This window comes from Chenopodium album, chromosome 2 (genome assembly GCF_948465745.1).
Source record: "Chenopodium album chromosome 2, dcCheAlbu1.1, whole genome shotgun sequence".
Lineage (NCBI taxonomy): Eukaryota > Viridiplantae > Streptophyta > Magnoliopsida > Caryophyllales > Amaranthaceae > Chenopodium > Chenopodium album.
The window spans coordinates 80,406,518-80,427,955 of NC_137835.1; the positions used below are offsets into that span (position 1 = coordinate 80,406,518).

The 21,438-nt window shown below is 36.0% G+C and overlaps 2 protein-coding genes and 1 pseudogene across 4 annotated transcripts; all 3 read left to right on the plus strand.

Moving 5' to 3' along the window:
• Positions 1 to 222: 222 nt before the first annotated feature.
• LOC145577070 (uncharacterized) lies at positions 223 to 4,538 on the plus strand. Its single transcript, XM_081634754.1, has 5 exons — positions 223 to 1,155; positions 1,329 to 2,182; positions 2,414 to 2,667; positions 3,166 to 3,831; positions 4,075 to 4,538. The coding sequence occupies exons 1-5, from the start codon at positions 223 to 225 to the stop codon at positions 4,536 to 4,538; spliced, it is 3,171 nt and encodes a 1,056-aa protein (XP_081490880.1).
• A 1,919-nt stretch (positions 4,539 to 6,457) lies between these two features.
• LOC145589382 (protease Do-like 9) lies at positions 6,458 to 11,935 on the plus strand. 2 transcript variants are annotated; one of them, XM_081645925.1, is made up of 10 exons: positions 6,458 to 6,662; positions 7,500 to 7,816; positions 7,946 to 8,145; positions 8,235 to 8,415; positions 8,561 to 8,752; positions 10,203 to 10,435; positions 10,588 to 10,683; positions 10,960 to 11,010; positions 11,205 to 11,309; positions 11,442 to 11,935. In XM_081645925.1, the coding sequence occupies exons 2-10, from the start codon at positions 7,522 to 7,524 to the stop codon at positions 11,538 to 11,540; spliced, it is 1,452 nt and encodes a 483-aa protein (XP_081502051.1). In that variant the 5' UTR covers positions 6,458 to 6,662; positions 7,500 to 7,521; the 3' UTR covers positions 11,541 to 11,935. The 2 variants fall into 2 exon arrangements, with proteins under 2 accessions (XP_081502051.1, XP_081502058.1); XM_081645932.1 differs by having other exon boundaries at positions 6,459 to 6,662; positions 7,648 to 7,816.
• A 1,446-nt stretch (positions 11,936 to 13,381) lies between these two features.
• Positions 13,382 to 19,993, plus strand: LOC145589393 (protease Do-like 9; annotated as a pseudogene). The gene is made up of 10 exons (XR_014101667.1): positions 13,382 to 13,684; positions 14,201 to 14,490; positions 14,716 to 14,915; positions 15,002 to 15,182; positions 15,333 to 15,524; positions 16,621 to 16,853; positions 17,601 to 17,684; positions 19,126 to 19,176; positions 19,372 to 19,476; positions 19,613 to 19,993. The product of XR_014101667.1 is annotated as a protease Do-like 9 (transcript).
• The last annotated feature ends 1,445 nt before the right edge of the window (positions 19,994 to 21,438 follow it).

Below are 21,438 nucleotides of genomic sequence, written 5' to 3' on the forward strand. Positions count from 1 at the left end.
TTATTGGGTTTTGAATAAGGGCCTTAATGGTTCCAAGTTGTATGACTTAATTTGGTTTCATTCGTTGGTTTTGAAACTTATTTATAACTGATTTAGTTTTTCCGCTGCTATTTTCTGATAAAGCCTTAACGTTTAAACACGTGGCGGTAGCACGCCAGTAATTCTCTTGAATATTGTTCAGGGTCCTCACAGGTTTAAACAGAGAATTATTGGGGTGTTACAATGGAGGTTCATATGGACTCATTGCTACCACCTGTCTCGATTCCCCCGGACGTGGTGGTGACGGTGAGTCCTCCAATTGAAATTCAGCGTTTGCTGAGATTGCTAAGCCATTCTTATATGACCACTTTATCTTCAATCCCGATTTCTATGGAAGATAGACTCCCAAATTTAGCTACTGATACTTTGCCTATTACTTGCATGATATGGAATGTGCAAGGAGCTGGTAATTCGAATTTTATTTCTGCTTTGAAAGAGGTTGTTAGACTAAACCAACCCAATGTCTTAGCACTGGTCGAGACTCATATGGGAGGGGAACAAGCCCTTAAAATTGCTACTATTCTGGGATACAATGGTCATGAAAGGGTAGATGCCATGGGATTTAGTGGTGGAATTTGGGTTTACTGGAAGCCAGAATTTGTGACAATTAGCCCGATTATAAAACATAATCTGCATATCACAATGGAGATAACCCGAGTTGGAGCTACTCCTTGGTATTTCTCGGCAATATATGCAAGTCCAGACCCTATGAAAAGGAAGGAGTTGTGGGAGGAATTAAAAAATTTTGCTGCCACTCATAAGAAACCTTGGCTTCTAGCTGGAGATTTCAATGATATGAGGTTCCCCTTAGAGGGCAATAAATCATGTCATGAAACTAACCGTCTATCGGCTATGTTTAATAACTGGGTCGAGGAAATGGACCTTCTTGAGGTGGAATTTGCAGGGTCAGCCCACACTTGGGCTCGAGGAAGAACTTCAGAAACTCGGCAGAGTGCTAGATTAGACCGAGCTTTGTGTAATGATGAATGGGCCATGCGTTTTGAACAGGCCTCAATGAAACATCTCCCTGCAGTGCAATCTGATCACTGTCCAATCTTTGTATCTCCAAATGGTTTTGTTCCCCTGCAAGCCATTCATAGACCTTTCCGCTTCCAGGCAACATGGATGACTCATGAAAAATTTAAAGATTTTTGTGGAACAAAATTGGGACTCACAGAGTGACTTGATGACTTATCTTTCTAAATTTTCATCTGAGTTACAAGTGTGGAATAGAGATGTATTTGGGAACATTTTCAAGCAAAAAAGACTGCTCTTGGCTCGGATAGCAGGCATCCAAAAAAAAATTAGCAGAGAAAGTTGATAGAGGCCTAATAAAGTTGGAGTCAAGATTAAGGAGGGAGCTTGATGAAGTTCTTGAGAGGGAGGAAATTCTCTGGTATCAAAAATCGAGAATAGAGTGGCTCAAACATGGAGACCGCAATACAAGCTTCTTTCACCTGAGCACAATTGTGCGTAGGTGGAAAAATAAAATTGTTGCTTTAAAGGGTGAAAATGATCACTGGATTCAAGATAAAGAGGAGATCAAAAATCACATTGTGAACTATTTCTCGACTTTATTTACAGAGGAGGGCGAACCAGATTATTTCGATGTTCCACAGGATATTTTCCCAGAGTTATCCACAAGTGACTGGAGTGGTCTGGTAAAGCCATATTCCAAGATGGAAGTGGAGGCTGTAATAAAGGAGATGGGATCCTTGAAAGCACCGGGTCCAGATGGCTTCCAAGCCTTGTTTTATCAAAAAAATTGGGAAATAATTTCAGACACAGTGTATCGAACTATCATGCCTATTTTAGAAGGTAAGGGATTGCCCGATCATCTTAATGATACATTTATAGCACTTATCCCTAAGCTTGAGAAACCGGAACTTGCCTCACAATTCCGGCCGATCAGTTTGTGCAATGTTGCTTACAAAGTTATCACCAAGGTTATAGTCAATAGACTAAAACTGGTTCTCCCACATTTGATTTCAAATACTCAAGCTAGCTTTGTGCCGGGTAGACAAATAACGGATAATATTGTCATTGTCCAAGAGGTTATTCATACTATGAGGAGAAAGCAAGGTGCAAAAGGATACATGGCCATTAAGATTGATTTTGAAAAAGCTTATGATAGGCTACGTTGGTCTTTTATAAGGGATACAATGGTGCAAATGAATCTCCTAATTTTTATGATTGAACTAATAATGGAGTGTGTGACCTCAGCTTCATTACAAGTTCTCTGGAACGGTGAACCGTCTCAAAGCTTCAAACCTAGCCGTGGAATTCGCCAAGGAGACCCCCTCTCCCCCTACTTATTTGTCATGTGCATGGAGCGTTTCTATTAAACCATTCAAGAAGCAATTATTCAAAATAGGTGGAAACCAATCCGTGCAAGTAGAGATGGACCATCCTTGTCTAATCTCTTTTTTGCTGATGATATTGTCTTAATTGCGGAGGCGAACATAGAGCAAGCCGAGGTTCTTCATGAGTGCCTTGATCGATTTTGCAAGGCCTCGGGTCAAAAAGTGAGCTTTCCTAAGTCACGAGTGTACTTCTCAGCCAATGTTAGCAGTGAGGATCAGCAATTGATTAGTAATGCCTTGAGAATGGAAACTACGCAAGACTTTGGTATGTATCTTGGCATGCCAACTTTGACAAGTAGAGTGACTAAGGAGACATTTAGCCACCTATGCGAAAAAATTGATAGAAGACTGGCGGGATGGAAGTCTAAATATCTTTCTTTAGCAGGAAGACTTACTTTGGCTAAATCCACCATCTCTACTATGGCATTATACTCTATGCAAACTGCTAAAATACCTCGCACAACTTGTGAAGCAATTGATAAAAAAACCAAAAAATTTATCTGGGGAGGACAAGAAGACAAAAGAGGGATTCATCTTCTCTCATGGTAAATGCTCCAAAAACCAAAGAGCCAAGGTGGGATTGGAATATATTCAGCTAAACAAGCAAATGCATCCTTTCTCACAAAGCTAGGTTGAAGAATGTTGACCGAACCGAATGCCCTATGGGCTAGGGTGTTGAGAGCGAAGTATTGCAAAGGGAGATGCGTTGTAGACATGTTTGAGCCTAATATTGGAAGCTCTAACGTTTAGGGTGGAATCTCAGGAAATGCAACCTTTCTAGGTAAAGGGATTCGGACTGCAGTTGGAAATGGTGAGAAAACCCTCTTTTGGGATCATTTATGGTGTTCTGACGAGCCTTTGAGCAACTTAGTTGTTCAACCCCTGCCCATGGAGATTGCGGCAGTTACCGTTGGTGAGATGTGGGAGAATGAGGGAGGATGGCGGTGGGCTATTTTTTCTCCCTTTCTTCCTACAGATGTGCTGAAATTTTTTCAAAGTTATGAACTTAGAATAGACCCGAATGCAGGGGATCTTGTCTATTGGAAGGATAATAGTCATGGCAAATTCACTATTAAGTTTGTACTTAGTATTATGCGCCATGAGACTGAGGTTATTGATGATGACTGTTGGGAAACAATATGGAGAGCTCCGGTTCAACAAAGAATCCGAGCTTTCCTATGGCTTGCTTGCCACGATCGTATCCTGGGGAATTTAAATCGGTTTAAAAGGAATCTTACAGATGATGCAAAGTGTTTTGTTTGTGGTGCAAGTGAGGAGAGTACTCTGCATATACTCCGAGATTGCCCTGCTGCCAAGAGTATATGGCGAAAAATAGTCCCACAGAATAGTTGGATGCAATTTTCCCAAGGCACTCTTAAAGATTGGATCACAGGAAATTTAAAGCAATCCAATTTTATTGATGGGGAGTGTTAGGCTACTTACTTTGGAGTAGTGATGTGGTGGATTTGGAGGTGGAGGAATTGCTTTGTTTTTAATAGAAGCAATGAAATACCGGTTGATATAGGTGCCTTCCTGCATATCAGGTATGATGAGGCTCGTAGGGCCTTGACTGAAGTTAAAGATGAACAACACCGTACCCAGAAAATTCAGACCAGTGTTATCTGACATGCCCCTGAATCTGGTTGGTATGTTTTGAACTGTGACGGAGCAGCTAAAGGAAGTCCAGGACCTGCAGGGGGTGGAGGAATAATCAGGGACCATGAAGGCCGCTTTGTGTCAGCATTTGCAGCAAATTTTGGTCACTGTTCGGCGTTCAAAGCTGAAGTAAGAGCACTGACTAGGGGATTAGAACTAGCCAAGGATCTGCAAATTTCTAAACTGGAAGTCCAACTAGATAACTTGGCTTGTGTTCAAGCTCTACAGAAGCAAGTGGTGCCAAGGGGTGAGAGCACCCATACTATTCAATACTGTCAGCAGTTGCTTAAGGAAACAGGATGGCAAGTCAAAGTGGCACATGTATATCGTGAAGGCAATAGAGCGGCGGATTGGTTGGCCAACCGCGGAGTCAATTTGGACTCTCAGTTAATTATTCTTACTATCGTTCCATCAAAGTTAGGTAGTATTTTAGAGGAGGACGCTAGGGGTGTGGCTTTACCGCGCTTAGTCCCTCCATAGTTTAGGTTTTTTTTTTTTTTTTTTGTGTTAGCTTGCCTTTTGTTTTCTTGCTTGAACTCTTCTGGTTTTAGCTCTGTTTTTTGGTTTTTTAACCTCAGTTGAATCAAAAAAAAAAAAAAAATTATATTATTGAATTTTAGCAATACTACTGAAATTTTCTTATATGGAACATAGTTTAATAAGGGTATAACACTACTATTAATAAGGGTATAACACTACTAATAAGGCTAAAACTAATAGGCCTATGTAACACTACTAAATAACATAGGAAGTATGTAGTATTAATAAGGGTATACGAGGAGCTACATTTTAAAGGGTATAATTAGGGGTGAAAGTTCGGTTTGCGGTTTGGGTTATAGCCAAAACCGAATCCAATCCGAATTAATTCGGTTTCGGAAATCTCAATCCGAATCCAAACCGAATTAAAATTCGATCCAATCCAATCCAAACCGAATTAATTTGGTTTTTCAAATTAGAATCCAATCCAAACCGAAATTTGTTCCCTTCTTTTGCAACATTCAAACCCGAAACTCGAACTTCACCCAGAAAATTCCTACAATCATTTCTTGTTAACTACATTATTTGTGAGAGAGTAAAATATTGAGAAAAGGAGAATTGAGAATTAGGGTTAATTTTAAAGTTTATATATGAAAAGGGAAAGTGGTTGGATAATTTGAAAAAGAAAATGGGCTACAAGTATTGGGTTGAAATTCAGTTTGTAATTCGGTTTTCAAACCCCAAACCGAATCCAATCCGTAATCCATATTCTTTAATTTTTCCAATCCGATCCAATCCAAATTAAAAAAAATCCAAACCGAATTACTAATTCGGATTCGGTTTTAATCCAAATTACTTTCACCCCTAGGTATAATGAGCATAAGTATATAACACTATTTATAAGAGTAATCATGGATTTTTTATAAGGTAGGAGGTAGGACCCGTAAAAAAAAAATAATATTAGGTAGGGATTTCTAGAGACAAAAGCCTACAAAAAAACGAGTGTACTTCCCACTTAAATTTCTTAATACCCGTGAAAAATGCCTAAAAGGGTCGTTCTTTTAGAGACGGATGTAGTATCAATAAACTTATACTAAAGGCGAATATTAAATGACACATGTCACTGTGTAATAGAAAATATTCCCGCCTTTTTTCTCTTTCCAAATTCTTCTTCTAATTATAATTGTTACTATATCTAAATATATTTTGATTTACCATGTTAATGGATGAATCTAATAATTTTTTTCATTTATCAAGAACTATTTAATAAAAGCGAATAAAAATTAACACGTGTTAAATTTAGGTTAGTTGATTTTCCACCAATTTTTTAATTTAGTTTTTTGCCAGATTAATTTTTAATTCACTATAATATTTTGTTTTCTAATTTACCAGCATATATATATAAATTCAAGTTAATTATTATTCCAGATCTTCAATATATTTTCGTTTCAAAAAAAAAAAAAAAATCTTCAATATATTTCATACAATGTAACATTTCCCTCTCAAATTCAATAACAAAACATTTTTGCAACAGCTTATAGCTAGAAAATTTAAGCAAAATATTATTATTAAAATAATATGCATAATTTTTAATATAAATTTGTATGGAGTTTATATACATCATACGGGCATATATACAACCTAAAATTAACTATGAAGTTAGTTTTTTTTTAATTGAATATTGATCTTTGTCATACTTTTTATAAAAAGTAAAAAAATTATCATAAAAAAAATTGTTGAAAAACTTGATATAAAATTATCTTATAAAATTTGGTAAATCTGTGCATTGCACAGGACCATAAGCTAGTATATTTATAAAACTAAAAATGATTTTTATATTCTTCATTTTTTCTTAAATTGAAGGAATCATGACATATATTTGTCTATTTGCTGCACCACGGACCACGGTCCACGAATAATCAAACCAACTAATCTAACTAACTAAGCATAATTTCTCAAAAAAAAAAAAAAAATAATAAAAAATAACTAAGCATAAAACTTGCACAATTGGGGTTTACTGGCTATTCATGAAGTCTGCTTGAATTGGAGCCTTGGAGGTGACGCCATTGTTGTTCTACCTCAGCAAAAATGAATCTTCTTAGTTCTTATCCCATGTCAAATAACATGGTAATTTTTCCTAAATTTTAACATAATTCTGCTTTTATTGTTGTTTCTATGTAGTTATACTGCGATTTAATTACAAAATGTGAAACCCTAACTTGTCTGATTGTGGGAAATCGAGAGGTTCTTTCTCAAATCGTTTAAAAATTAGTACTTTACTAGATTGAAGTCAAGATGAAGTAAAAGGGTAGTGGAGTTGTTGGTTGAAACCGAGTAATTGATATGAAATTGTTCATGAAATTTGGAATTATATGATATGTTCATACTTTCAATAAATATACTTGTATATGTTAAGACCAAGACTTATAATGTTGCCATGTTGGTCCAATTTCACTAACCCACTTAAACAAATTTCAGTACTGTATTTATTTATTTAACTACTCAGCAATGGGTTGCAATCATTAGAAACCAAAGCAATCGTTTGATTGTGTGGTTTTAATTGTAATTTGGGGTTCTGGGTTCTTCTTAAGAAGTCATTTAATACTCCATTAAAATTCAAGTCAAGGTGAAGAATAGGAAATAGTCGGTTAAGTGGGTTAAACACGTTTCGTGTTCTGGAAGTCTCATGAAAGTGTGAATTTTATGGAATTATATGTAATGTTCAATTCATACATTTTTATGAATATGAAAAGACTAAGACTTACTACGTATTATATTCATCCAATTTCACCCACCCACTCAGCAAAATTTTTAGCATATTACTACTCAGAAATGGGTGGCTACCATCACAAACCAAAGCAACCTCTTAGAAATCCTAGACGCCTGAGATTTCTATACAAACTGTATTCGACCTTGGTAACGTTGATTATCGTATTGCCTAATGCCGGGCCTATACGACAACAGTTTGGACAAGACCCCATTCTCTATGGAGATGAATTGCAATGGTGGTCACAATCCAAAGGTAGTTTCATCGCGTGTTGTGCCATTGATGGATGCTGTGGTGAAGGTCTTTTGTGTTAGTTCAAAGCCGAATTATTCTCTTCCGTGGCAGAGGAAGAGGCAGTGTAGTTCCTTAAGTAGTGGATTTGTCATTGCAGGGAGGAGGGTTTTGACAAATGCTCATTCAGTGGCACACTACACTCAAGTTAAGCTCAGGAAGCGGGGTTCTGATACTAAGTACTTGGCTACCGTACTTGCTGTTGGGACTGAGTGTGATATTGGTATGATAGTTTATCTTTCAGTCAATTGGATATTTAAAACTGCCTTGAAGATCTTTATTGGGTTTTTTTTTTTTTTTTTTTTTTATATCGATTGTGTATAATGGGTTTGGTTTGCATGTGGTGTTGCAGCTTTGCTTACGGTCAAAGATGATGAATTCTGGGAAGGTGTTTCACCAGTGGAGTTTGGTGAATTGCCTGCTCTTCAAGACGCCGTTACTGTTATGGGCTATCCTATAGGAGGAGATACTATATCTGTGACAAAAGGAGTTGTCTCACGCAGGGAAATCCTCTCTTACGCTCATGGGGGGTCTGAGCTACTAGGCTTGCAGGTTATTCATACAGAATTCTTGTTTTCATGGGGGTTAACTTTGTCCTTGATCTCATTTTATAAATTTCTTTTGCAATGATGCTGTTTCAGGTGGATGCTGCCATAAACTCTGGAAATTCTGGTGGTCCAGCCTTTTGTGACAAAGGCAATTGTGTAGGCATTGCATTTCAGTCAATGAAACATGAAGATGCCGAAAATATTGGTTATGTTATTCCTACACCTGTCATTGATCACTTTATCCAAGATTATGAGAGGAATAATGCATATACAGGTATGGTTCAGCTGACAAGTTTGGCCTTTCAATTTTGTTGCTCTGATTTTTCAAACACACCCGACAATTGTTGAAGTAACTTCATTTTGGTTTATTCTCATGTCTGATTATGTCTTATCTAATGCAAGATATGTATTCTTCTTAGGGTTTCCAATTCTTGGGTTTGAGTGGCAAAAGATGGAGAATCCTGACTTACGCATATCAATGGGCATGAAACCTGATCAAAAGGGCATACTTGTTACACGAGTTGAAGCTACTGCTCCTGAATCTGGGGTTTTGGAGTCATCAGATGTTATCCTGAGCTTTGATGGGGTTGATATTGGAAATGATGGAACAGGTAACTAAGTTTTATAACTGTCTTTCTCTCCTGTTGATCCTTTGTAGGTTCTTGTCAATGTTAGTGTTGTGTGTTGTTGCATACATATTCCTAAAATATGCTTAGTTGCTCACCTTGTTTAATCTACTTGCTTAAATATATGTCAAGATGTTGGGCTTCACCATTTATTGAAACACACATGTGTTATCCTACTTTAAGTTACCTTAGTTTCCATACACTTGTAATATAATTTAACACAACCACTTAGGTGCTATGAAGAGTCAATGTAATATTGGTGCTCATTCACTTTTACAGGATTTATTTAGTCCTTTGCATTTTGCACTTCCCTGGATCCATCCAAGTTGCATGCTGGCTCAATAATTCTATGCTCACACCTCAAGATGTCTTTATAGTTTTGATGATTGTTGCACTTTGTACCTTGTTTTATATGATGTCTCTCTTTTGTATCCTTCAATATCTCACCTACTGCACTTTTTATTAAATTCTATTCAAAAGTTTGACATGCCACATGCCTGGTTATTCAGTTTTTAAGATCAAAGAAGACTTCTAACCATGCAAATTGTAAAGCGTTAGATGGCAATCCATTCATCGTTTTTTGACCTGTTTTTAGGAGATACTAGATATGGATGTCATTGTTAAGGTGTAATGTATCTTTCTTAGATTGTTTATTTCAAATGCATTTGTTCCCCTATCTCGAGTAATCTGGGAAAATAGTGTAAATAAACAGAATTCAGTGACTTATTTGGTACCGTGCTTTGTTTCCCTTGTGCTAGGATATTCTTATTCTTGTCATTAAAAAAAGTTTGTGTTTTTGACCATATTTTGTGATCAACTCTGGTTTGATGATGAAATGTCTGCTCTAAGTGTATTTAGAGTTTTTAATGTTTGGTGGCCTATTAGTGTTTCACATGTAGCTCCTCTTATGTTATTAAGTTCCTATAATTATGGAAACAAACTAATTAACAGGGCCAACAGAGGCAACTAAGCCCCAATGAAGGTGGCATAACCAAACATTATGGATGTTGAAGTTTGCACAGCTAGTTGGTCCCATGTAATTTAGGTCTTACATATCTTATATCACCCTTGATGTTTGATTGGTGTGGATCTTTATAAAGCACAAAGTTTAAGTTTGTTACTAAAATGTCTGAATGTCAAAGTCAGAAACAAACATTTCGTAAGCTGAATGTTTTTGTCCTAATTATGACTACGATTCCTGCTTCTGTAATCTGCTGCTAACATTTTAAAAACTTTATCTTAACCTGCGATAACTAGTTTACTTAAAGAACAAAGTCCAAATCATGCATTAAAAACATTGCTTGGATATGTTGAACTGATTATTATTTTGTTTATAACATCAAATCTTGACTTTACTTGAAAGTTAACAATTATTATAGTGAATGGCTTATGCAACATTGCATCCACAATTAATCCTATGTCTATCCTTTTGTAGTTCCTTTCAGGCATGGAGAGCGTATAGGTTTTAGTTACCTTGTATCCCAGAAGTATACTGGAGATAATGCCATAGTTAAAATACTTCGTGATTCAGTGATGCACGAATTTAACATCAAACTTGATACTCACAAGAAGCTCATTCCAGTATCTATTGAAGATGGACCTCCATCATATTACATACTCGCCGGATTTGTTTTTACTGTCGTCTCGGTCCCGTATCTCCAATCAGAGGTCTAATTCTGCTTTCTCTCTCTCAGTTTCATTAGTTTACTTCTTCCCCCTCTACCTCCTCATTGTCTTTAGAGACTGCATTTGATGTAAATATTTTATCTGTACTCGAATATTAAATATTTTTGCTGTATGAACTAATAACACTATAACAGTATTCTACTCCGACTGCTGTTCCTGTCGAGCTTCTGTACAAACTTCACTATTCAATGGCACATTCAAAAGATGAAGAGCTTCTTGTTATATCTCAGGTTTAGTATCGTCCTCCTGAACACCATCTTCTTTATATAGATAGTTTATTTTAAGTTTTTTGAAATAGAAGATACTATGTGAGTATGTATGGCGTTAAAGTTGAAATCAAAGGATTTGCAAGTGAGACAACCTAAAAAAATGCGCATTTGAGGAAGTAATGATTTGCAGTCATTTTCAACTTCTCACATCACTTGCTTAAGTTTTCATTCTTGACAAACTGTGTCGAGTTGTGGATTGCATTTGTGTACCTTATCTTTTATTCTCCTTTTATATAGGTTCTTGTGGCTGACATCAACATCGGATATGAAGATTTTGCTAATGTCCAGGTATGTATTAGAATTCCATTATAGCTTACTTAGAAGTACCTTATGTTTCTGCGGGGTCTATGTTATTGTTCAAGTGAAGTTCCTCGCTCTACCTCATTTCTTCAGCTGTGAGCTTGTGAGCCTGTGCTGGCTTCATTCCTCTCTGAAAGGTGGGTGATGTATGCAACTTTATAATTTTGCTGCTTTCTTGTTAGGTTCTTGCTGTCAATGGTAACCCTGTGAAGAACTTAAAGAGCTTGTTAAGTATGGTGGAGTCCTGCACCGATGAATTCTTGAAGTTCGATCTGGAGTTCAATAAGGTCTTATTTTCGCCCTTTTAAGCTCTCTCTGGAATTACTTGTGTGATTATAGATATAAGCATGAACCCATTTGGGAGGGAGGCCTTACACCTGAAAGCAGTTTGCGATTGATAATTGTGTTTCTTATGGCAGGTAGTCGTTCTTCGGACAGAGACTGCTAAAGCTGCTACTGCAGATATTCTGGTGACACACGGCATTCCTTCTGCAATGTCTGATGATCTTAAAACATAAACTGAAGTCTGAAGCTCGCTTTTCACATATAGGTGTTTTACAGTTGTATACTCTTTTACCTGTTTATGGTGAACAAATTTACACCCTATCAAATACCTTAAACACAGCAGTCTGCAAGAGTTCAGTTTGCACGCCTCCATCATGAGTCATGCATGACTCATAAAAAATGTGTGCTCCATTGTTACTACTGTTTGATGTGAAGCCAAATCAGTAATGGGGTAGTAATCAAATATGTATTGTATTTTATATATTTATTATAATTTAGTTAACTATTTCAGCTTTTTTGAGACTGAAAAGGGGTGAATTAATTAATCTGTTCATGAACCAGTTTACCCCCTCTTACATGCATTGATTTCACTCCTGAGTTTACAATATATACATACACATTTCTTTTAGTTTGTATGCGATATATCTTGAATTTGTGGTAAGATTCCTACTTTCCAATGCAAAATGTTGTAAGATCAAGTATCAACCTTTTCATTTAATATCATGTGTTGAAAGGAAAAATGCAATGTTTTGGAGCATTGAGGCAAGGCCCCTACAGGAAGAAGAAAAAACAGAACAGAAAATAGAACTAAAACAATGAACTGCTAATCAGCAACCATCCTTGGCAAGGCCATTCGCGGGATGTCTTCATCATATAAGATAAGAACAAGTTCCAATGGTGGCACTTAGACTAATCATCTCTTCTATTTTGATTCTCACCCTTGTTTGCCAATCCATTTGCAGCATAATTACCTTCCTTGTAGCGATGATAAAGTTCTACTTTTCGATCAATCTTGACTGATGTGAGTACATTCGCCTCCATATTGTTCCGAGCTTTTAAGAGCTATCATTGCGGCTTGATTATCCATCTGTATTATGAGCCTTTTTACTTTCATTCGGCTTGCTAATTGGATACCAAAAGCCTTTACCTTTAGATTGCCCTTTGCAACACCACCTAAGTTCTAAGCAAGCCAATCGTGAGAGGTGGCTTTCAACCTGATGAATACTTTGTGTTGATGTCTTGGAATTTTACTACTTCTAGTGTCCTTATCAAGATCTTGATATCTCATTATCACGATTGTCCCATTTTACCTGGATTACCCTACAACAATTAACACATCTGACGATCTTATGATATCGAATTCTAGCATTTAGTAAACAAGAAGTAGCATCTTTCAAAAAAAAAAAAAAAAAAAAAAAAAAGTAGCATCAAACAAATGATGTATCATAAGTATGTGACTATGTGAGTAGTGAGAGACTGAGAGTTATTGATTATTGGATTAAGTAAAAAGGCAACAAAAAAATGTTAATTGCAATATGTGATGTGATAACAATAAGAGGGAAGAATTGCAATTTGGAATGGATAAACAGTATATGTGGTCAAACAAGAGTGATAAATAGCTAGAGTTGACAAAAGTTGACACGATACGAATCGGACACGAAAAAAAAAATCAAAATAAGGTCAAGGGTTTTAATACACATTTAATTATATGGGTCAACACGACAAGACACAACACATTTAATTAAATAGGTCAGATTAGTGTTGAGAATTCCAACACAAAACTAACATGAATCAGCTTGCTTTTAAAAAATGACCTATATTTTTAGTGGGGCTAATATTTTTACTTATAACACGACAACACGATATAAATCGGACATCATAAAGATAAAGAGGGTAGTGTTAAGGGTTTTCGACACGATTAATTAAATGGGTCAACATGACACAACTCGTTATTAAACGGGGCAAATAAGTTTTGAGATCCTCCATCCTAACTTTGAACACCAACACATAAATAACACGACACGACACGGCATATCTGCTAACTCTAAAATAGCGCAAGAGTCCAATTGTCACAACTTACAAATATTACTTTGTGCTAGACCTGGGGAAGGATTATTTCAGTTTGATAGCGTGCATTTTTGGTTTGTTACTCCGTATCAGTGTTTTCAATTCTAGGGTCAGGTTTGATTTTGGTTTCTTACATTTTCGGTACTGTACTCTACTCGAGTACTCGTACTATAAGTTGGTGATTTTCGGATTTTCCCCTTTTGGGGTGGCAAAAAAAATACTTAAGGGCGGCTTGAATTGAAGGTGACGCCATTGTTGTTCAACCTCAGCAAAGATGATTCATCTTATCGCTTTCCTTTCATCCGACAACGTGGTAATTCTTCCTAATTTTCGACATTAATCGACTTTAATTATTGTTTTGCACGTTTTTATGCAGTTATTTGATTTCGTAAGCTTTGTTTTTTTTCCCACTTTTGGTTTTATTTTGTATTAAAATACCCAATTTGTCAAATTGAGGTGGTGGGTATAAAAAGATCCAGTCTTTGAATAATCCAATAAATTTAAATGTGGTGAAAGAAAAGATAAGAGTCGACACAATACTTTTTGTGATCAGGTGATGAAAGCTATATGATTAGGTCATAATGTTAATTTGTTATTAATATTGACTAATTTGTTATAATATTGATTAAACTTACCGACCAACTGCCACTCAATTGTAGTATATAAGTACTCAGAAATGGGTAATTACCATCAGAAAACAAAGCAACCTTTTCAAAACAGTAGACGGCTTAGCAAGTAGCAACTAACTATTCCTTTTTTGGAATTGTATACGACCCTTGTGGTGTTAATTTTCGTGTTGTGTAATGCCGAGTTTTTTCAAAAACAGTATGAATGGCAATGCTGGTCAAAAACCGGTGGCAGTTTCCGAGCCTGTTGTGCCATTGCTGGATGCCGTGGTGAAGGTGTTTTGTGTTCGTTCAATACCGAATTATTCCCTTCCGTGGCAGAGGAGGAGGCAGTGTAGCACCTCCAGTAGTGGATTTGTCATTGCAGGGAGAAGGGATTTGACAAATGCACATTCTGTGGCACACTACACTCAAGTTAAGCTCAAGAAACGCGGTTCTGATAACAAGTACTTGGCCACTGTGCTTGCTGTTGGGACTGAGTGTGATATCGGTATGATAGTTATAATTTCAATCTTTTTAGAGCTTTGATACTTGTTTTTGGTGCATTGGTAGCTCTAACCTGCAATTCTTAGAGAGAATGCTTTGCAAATGGCTTAGATGTCTTGCTGTTATTGAGTAGTGTTGACTGTTGTAGCTGACTAAGTTTAAAATTCTTCTGGTGCTTTTTCAAATTTCAAGTGTGCATAATGGGTTTGGGTTGCTTGTGGTTTTGCAGCTTTGCTTACAGTCGAAGATGATGAATTCTGGGAAGGTGTTTCACCAGTGGAGTTTGGCGAATTGCCAGCTCTTCAAGATGCTGTTGCTATCGTGGGTTACCCAATAGGAGGAGATACTATATCTGTGACCAGTGGAGTTGTTTCGCGCAGGGAGATCCTCTCTTACACTCATGGGGAGTCTGAGCTACTGGGCTTGCAGGTTCTTCATACGGGATTCTTGTTTTCATGTTTGACTTTGTTCCTGATCTCATTTCACTGATTAATTTTTTATTAATGCTGTTGCAGGTAGATGCTGCCATAAACGCTGGAAATTCTGGTGGTCCAGCCTTCAGTGACAAAGGGAATTGTGTAGGCATTGCATTTCAGTCAATGAAACAAGGAGATGCTGAAAATATTGGTTATGTTATTCCTACACCTGTCATTGATCACTTTATTCAGGATTATGAGAGGAACAGAGCATATACAAGTATGGTTCAGCTGAAAAGTTTGGTCATTTTGATTTTGTTGTGCTCATCTTTCAAAATCACCAGATAGCTGTTGAAGTAACTTCATTTTGGTTTATTCTCATGTCTTTCAAAAAATGTCTTATCTAACGCAAGATATGAATTCTTCTCAGGGTTTCCAATTCTTGGGTTTCATTGGCAACCAATGGAGAATCCCGACTTACGCATAGCAATGGGAATGAGATCTGATCAAAGGGGTATACTTGTTAACCGAGTTGAAGCTACTGCTCCTAATTCCGAGATTTTTAAGCCATTAGATGTTATCCTTAGTTTTGATGGGGTTGATATTGGAAATGATGGAACAGGTAATTAATTTTTAAAAATGTTATGCTCTACCCTTCACCCTTACTGGATTCATGTCAACATTATATTCTTTGAACTGTTGCATATATGTTCTTATAGATGCTCAGCTGCTCACTGTGTTCAATTTACTTGCTTCAAGTATCTGTTAATGTTAGGCTTTACCATTTATTTAATCAAACATGTTTTATAGTTGCTTAAGTGTCCACACACTTGTAATAATCTAACAAAACCACTTAGTTGATATGAAGAGTCAATGTAATGTTGATGCTCATTCACTCTTACAGCATCTATTTTTAGGCTAGTTTTAAGGATATGCAAAATATGGACGCCATTGTTAAGGTGTAAAGTATGTTTCTTAGATTATTTACTTCAACTGGCATTGTTCCCTTATGCTAATGAAACTCTTGTTCTTGGAAAGTGTGTAGTTTTAATTCTTTTTTTTTTCCTCATCAACTCCGGTCTGATGATGACATGTCTGGTCTACAAGTGTTTTTTTTTTTTTTTTTTTTTTTTTTTTTTTTTGGAATTTTAATGATTGGTGGCCTTTAAATTTCTCTCATGTAACTCCCCTGAAACAATCAACATCTTATATCCATGGGAACAAATAGTTTGATAGGGCCAACAGGGGCAACTAAACTTTCCATGGAGGTGACATAACCAAACATTATGTATTTTCTTTTCCTCATGGAATTTGTAGTTTGCACAGCTAGTTACACCAATACATATTTGGTCGTATGTATCTTATATCTTTAATGTTTGTTTTTTGCGGATTTAGTTAAACTGCAAATGTTTGATTTGTTTCTGCAATTTCAAAGTCAGAAACAAACATTTCCTTAGTTGGATGTTTTTGGTCTTTGTTTTGACCATGATGCCTGCTCTGTAATCTGCTGGTGTCATTTTGATATGGTTATCTTAACCTTCAAAATTTATCAAAAATTATTTTGCTTATAGAACAAAGTCTAAATCACGCATTTTGGTTGAACAAACTTTTATTTTGCTTTTATTACCAAATTTCGACATTACATGAAAGTTTTCAATTTTAATAATGAATTGTGTACGGTCTATACGCAAAATAACCCTATGGCTATCCTTTTGTAGTTCCTTTCAGGCATGGAGAGCGTATAGGTTTTAGTTACCTTGTATCACAGAAGTATCCTGGCGAAAATGCCAATATTAAGGTACTACGTGATTCGGTGATGCATGAATTCAACATCAGACTTGGTATTCCCAAGAAGCTCATTCCAGTGTGTATTAAGGATGGACCTCCATCATATTACATACTCGCTGGGTTTGTTTTCACTGTCGTCTAGGTCCCATATCTCCGATCAGAGGTTTCACTCTCTCTCTCTCTCTTTCTCTCTGTGTGTGTGTGTGTGTGTGTGCGCGCGCTTGCTTGCTTGCGTGTGTAAAACAGATTAATATGCGTGCTTGTTCACAGTCTCATGATTAACATGTGACTAATTGATGGTGGACACATTTGATAGTTGCTTAATTTTTATGGAACACAAGCTGTAGCCATGGAATTTGGATTGATAAATTTGATATTTAACGTCTTATCACTCTTACGATTTCTGATTTAGTTTTAACCTAAATTAAGTTGTCAGTCAAAATCTGAACTGATTTGACTTGAATCTTTAAACCCTTCTCCAACTTGCTGATGTATTTTGGCAATAGGTATCCTTTGTCCAAGTTTTATATCTTTGTAATTTGCTCATGACTAGCAGCTGCTGCAGTACTAATTAGGGCGTGAATAATATTCATGGGCCTTCGGGACGCTTGTGGTTTTCTGATATGTTACTTTTATTGCGGTTGAGCTGAAAATGATGTCTGCTAAATTGCTGATACAGTTCTTGCTGGAACTTAACCCGAACTTTTATTGTTTAACTAGATGTCTAGATAACTGATGTTTCTCAAACATATGTTGGTATATTGATTGGCCAATTTAAGTTATTCCATGTCACTGTTCCCCTCTACTTCCCAACTGTAGATGTAGAGATTATATTTGATGGAAATCTTTTATTTGTACACTGGTATTAATTTTTATGGTTGTGTGAACTGATCGCTGTTTTATTTTTCAGAATGATGTTACTGTCGATATTTTGCACAAACTTCAATTTTCGATGGCACAATCAGAAGATGAAGATCTTGTTGTTATATCTCAGGTTTAGTATCTTCCTCCTGGACACCAATAAACAATTGAACATGACTGCATGAACATATGTGTGTTTTGTTAATGTTAGAAATAATTGTCTTGAAATCCTTGGATTATAATTTGTATGTATAGGAGCACTTGAAGGTATTTAGAAAAGAAACAGGATATTTATATGTATAGGAGATCAATGAGAATAAAAAAAGGCAAAAATATAAAATAAAAGGTTTTATTTTAGCTTTTGGTCAGTAGTTGCTTTAGCATGTTCAGGGAATCAGGGATTGTATACAACTTTGTTGATGATTTAATTGCATCAACTCTATACTTAACTATCTTTTTTCAGTTTGTTATTTAGATTTTAGAATTTCTATCTTCTACTCTTAGCTTCGTCTTCATTTGTTGCAACATTTGGTTTTGGCACACTTTTTTGTGTAAATAACAAATTATAGAAAAATGTAAGTGTGGGTTCCAACTTTAGAGAGATAGTAGAGAAAAGAACCAGATGTGATATGCAACTTATTTGGGTCACCCCTAGAAGGAAATTGTAGCAACTAATGTGGGATAAAGGTAGTGGTACAGTATATCAACAATAATAAAAAATAAAAAAAGAAATAGAGAATTGAGGAAGAAGAGAATTTGGGGAAATTGGATGATTGACTGTAATTTGATGCCTTTAAATCATGAAATTGGGCTTTAAGTTGCTGTACACTCTCAACAACAATCTGATGCAAGGTAAATTTCTCTTAACAAAATTCTGATTATTTTCACTCTCACCGATCTCCTCTATATATAGATTCCTCTATGTATGGATATCCAACTTCCTTTTTCTCCCCTCTTCAAAAAAAAAAAAAAAAAAAAAAAAAAAAAAAAAAAAAAAAAAAACTCTACTGAACTTATTCCCCGAGCTACTAGTTATGTTGCAATACATTGCTCTCCCTCTAGACTATCTATTACATTTGTGTTGGCTGAGGCAGGCACTACAAGACTTGCCTGGGCTTTCATCGAGACCCCTGCTTAACTCTTAGATGACTACCCGAGAATCACACTCCCAACTATCTGCTTCACATGTTTACCAACTATCGGTGCCATTTAAATTCCCAGATTTTTTTTTAGTTTGGCTCATATTGGCTTGAAAGTATCTGTTGTATTGAGTTATCTTCTTTTAATCAGTGATTTTCTTGATATATTATTAAGTTTATTACATGGAATTTACTATGTATGGCTTTTAAGTTGAAATCAAAGGATTTGCAAGCGAGACTAGATAAAGAATTGCACATCTGAGAAAGCACCGATTTGCAACTTCTCACTTGTCATTTCACATTGATGGTCCTAGTTATGTTGTCTTTTCTCATTATTGGATATGCTTAAGTTGCAGCAATTTCCCTCATGATAAAATGTGTTGAGTTGCAGATTGCATATATATATACCTTATCTTTTAGTCACCGTTTATGTAGGTTCTTGTGGCTGACATTAACATCGGATATGAAGGTCTTGCTAATGTCTAGGTATGTATTAGCTTCTCATTTAAACTTACATAGAAGTATCTTTTGTTTCTTTGGTGTGTGTGTGTGTGTGGGGGGGGGGGGGGGGGGGGGGTGGTGTCCCTCTGCCACATTCTTCAGCTGTGAGCTTGTGCTGATTTCATTCCTCTCTGAAACTTGGCTTATCAATGCAACATTTTTTTGCTGCTTTCCTGTTAGGTTCTTGCGGTCAATGGTAACCCTGTGAAGAACTTAAAAAGCTTGGTAAATATGGTGGAGTCCTGCAATGATGAATATCTGAAGTTTGATCTAATTTTCAACGTGGTCTGTTTTCTCTCTTTTATAAGCTCTCTCTAGCATTACATATGTGATTATAAATATAAGCATGGACACATTTGGGAATTGGGAGGCATCACAACTGAACGCAGTTTGCAATTGATTGTTTTGTTTCTTATGGCAGATAGTTATTCTTCGGACTGAGGCTGCTAAAGCTGCTACTGCAGATATTCTGGCGACACACGGCATTCCTTCTGCAATGTCTGATGATCTTAAAACACGCATTGAAGTCTGAAGCTCGCGTACCATACATAGTTGTTTTGCAGTTGTATACTTTGTTACCTGTCTGCAAGGATTCGGTTTACATGCCTACATCACGGGTCATCACAAATTCACAATTGTGTGCTTTATTTTTTGATCAGTAATGTATGCTTCATTGTAACTATTGTTTTATGTGCAGCCAATTTAAATACAATGTAGTAGTCAAGTTTGTACTTTATTATATGTATTGTATGAAAGCTGATTGATTCACCTTTTTTGAGAGTGAAAATGCTTAGATTTGTCATCCTTTATTTCCTTTTTCTTTATCTGCACCATTTTTTTTTGCTAACTCATATTTTCAGAGAAACAATTATCCTTAGTTCATTCGATTTCCCTAATTGGCGAAAGTAGAAGTACTCAATCGTATACGATTATAGAGTACAGTATAAAGCTATGGTGAATTGGTGATTGATTGATGATGATAGTGTAGTATTTCATATGGTATGAAGGAAAACATAGTACATCTACTTAACTCATACAAACCAACTAAAGGGTTAAAAACTCGAAATCTCACAAAGTTGCTACGAAATTTCATTGAGGCTTCTTGGTGAACAAGGACAAGGCAGCCTAATCTATGTGCATTCTTTCCAATACCGACCAATTGTTTCTACACTATCAATTGATGTGAAACGTTGACATAGTAAGGACTGTACTAGTTCTTACACAAGAAGCGAACTGTACTTATCGTACTATTTCTTGCTTTCGACCCACTTCCCATGGACCACGGCACAATGCACCAACTACAACTTAATCGGTATATAAGAACCTCAAGGATATGGGCAGTAGTAACAACTTCTACAAACAAAACAACAATCCTAACACAATATGCCTATGACGTTGGAGAAGAACTGTGGTTGTGCTAACGGGTTGCTGATGGACGCGGTGGTAAAGGTGTTTTGTATGCATACAAAGCCAAATTTTTCGCTTCCTTGGCAAAGGAAGAGACAGTATAAATCCACAAGCAGTGGGTTTATCATTGAAGGGAGGAAAGTTTTAACGAATGCTCATTCAGTTGACTACTACACTCAAGTTAAGCTTAAGAAACGTGGGTCTGATACCAAGTACTTGGCCACTGTCTTAGCCATTGGAATTGAATGTGATATAGGTATGTTGTTTAACTTGTTTTGCTAATGTTAAAACTTCAAACTTCAATGATAGCTAGTTTTGTCAAGCTTTTACTTTTGGCATTTACTAGGATCTTTTGGTTTCGTTTATCAATTAATCAATAGAACTCACTCAACTTAATACTTTTTTTTTTTTTCTTCTGGGGACAAGGTGTTAGATCTATATCGAAGGAATATAAAATTAGAGCTTTAATGTGTAATTATAAATAGTTGTATCAAAACCTACTTTTTGTTTATTTGTCTATTTATGCTTGATTAATGAAATACAACCTTGAATTTATGTTTTCTGTACACCATATTTTTCAGATATGACACGTACGTAGATTTAGATGACAATTATGACGTCTACTATATTATATCGAGATTTTAGATATTAATCTATTTAACTTTCCTTTTAATATTTATAACATTTACTATTAATCTATTATCGAGATTTTAGGTATTATTTCGTTTCATTAATGACAGATATGACACATATTCAATAGCTAGATAAATTTATATTGATATAATATTATATATATATATATATTTTTAAATCGCAGTCATTAAATGTTTAGATTTCCAA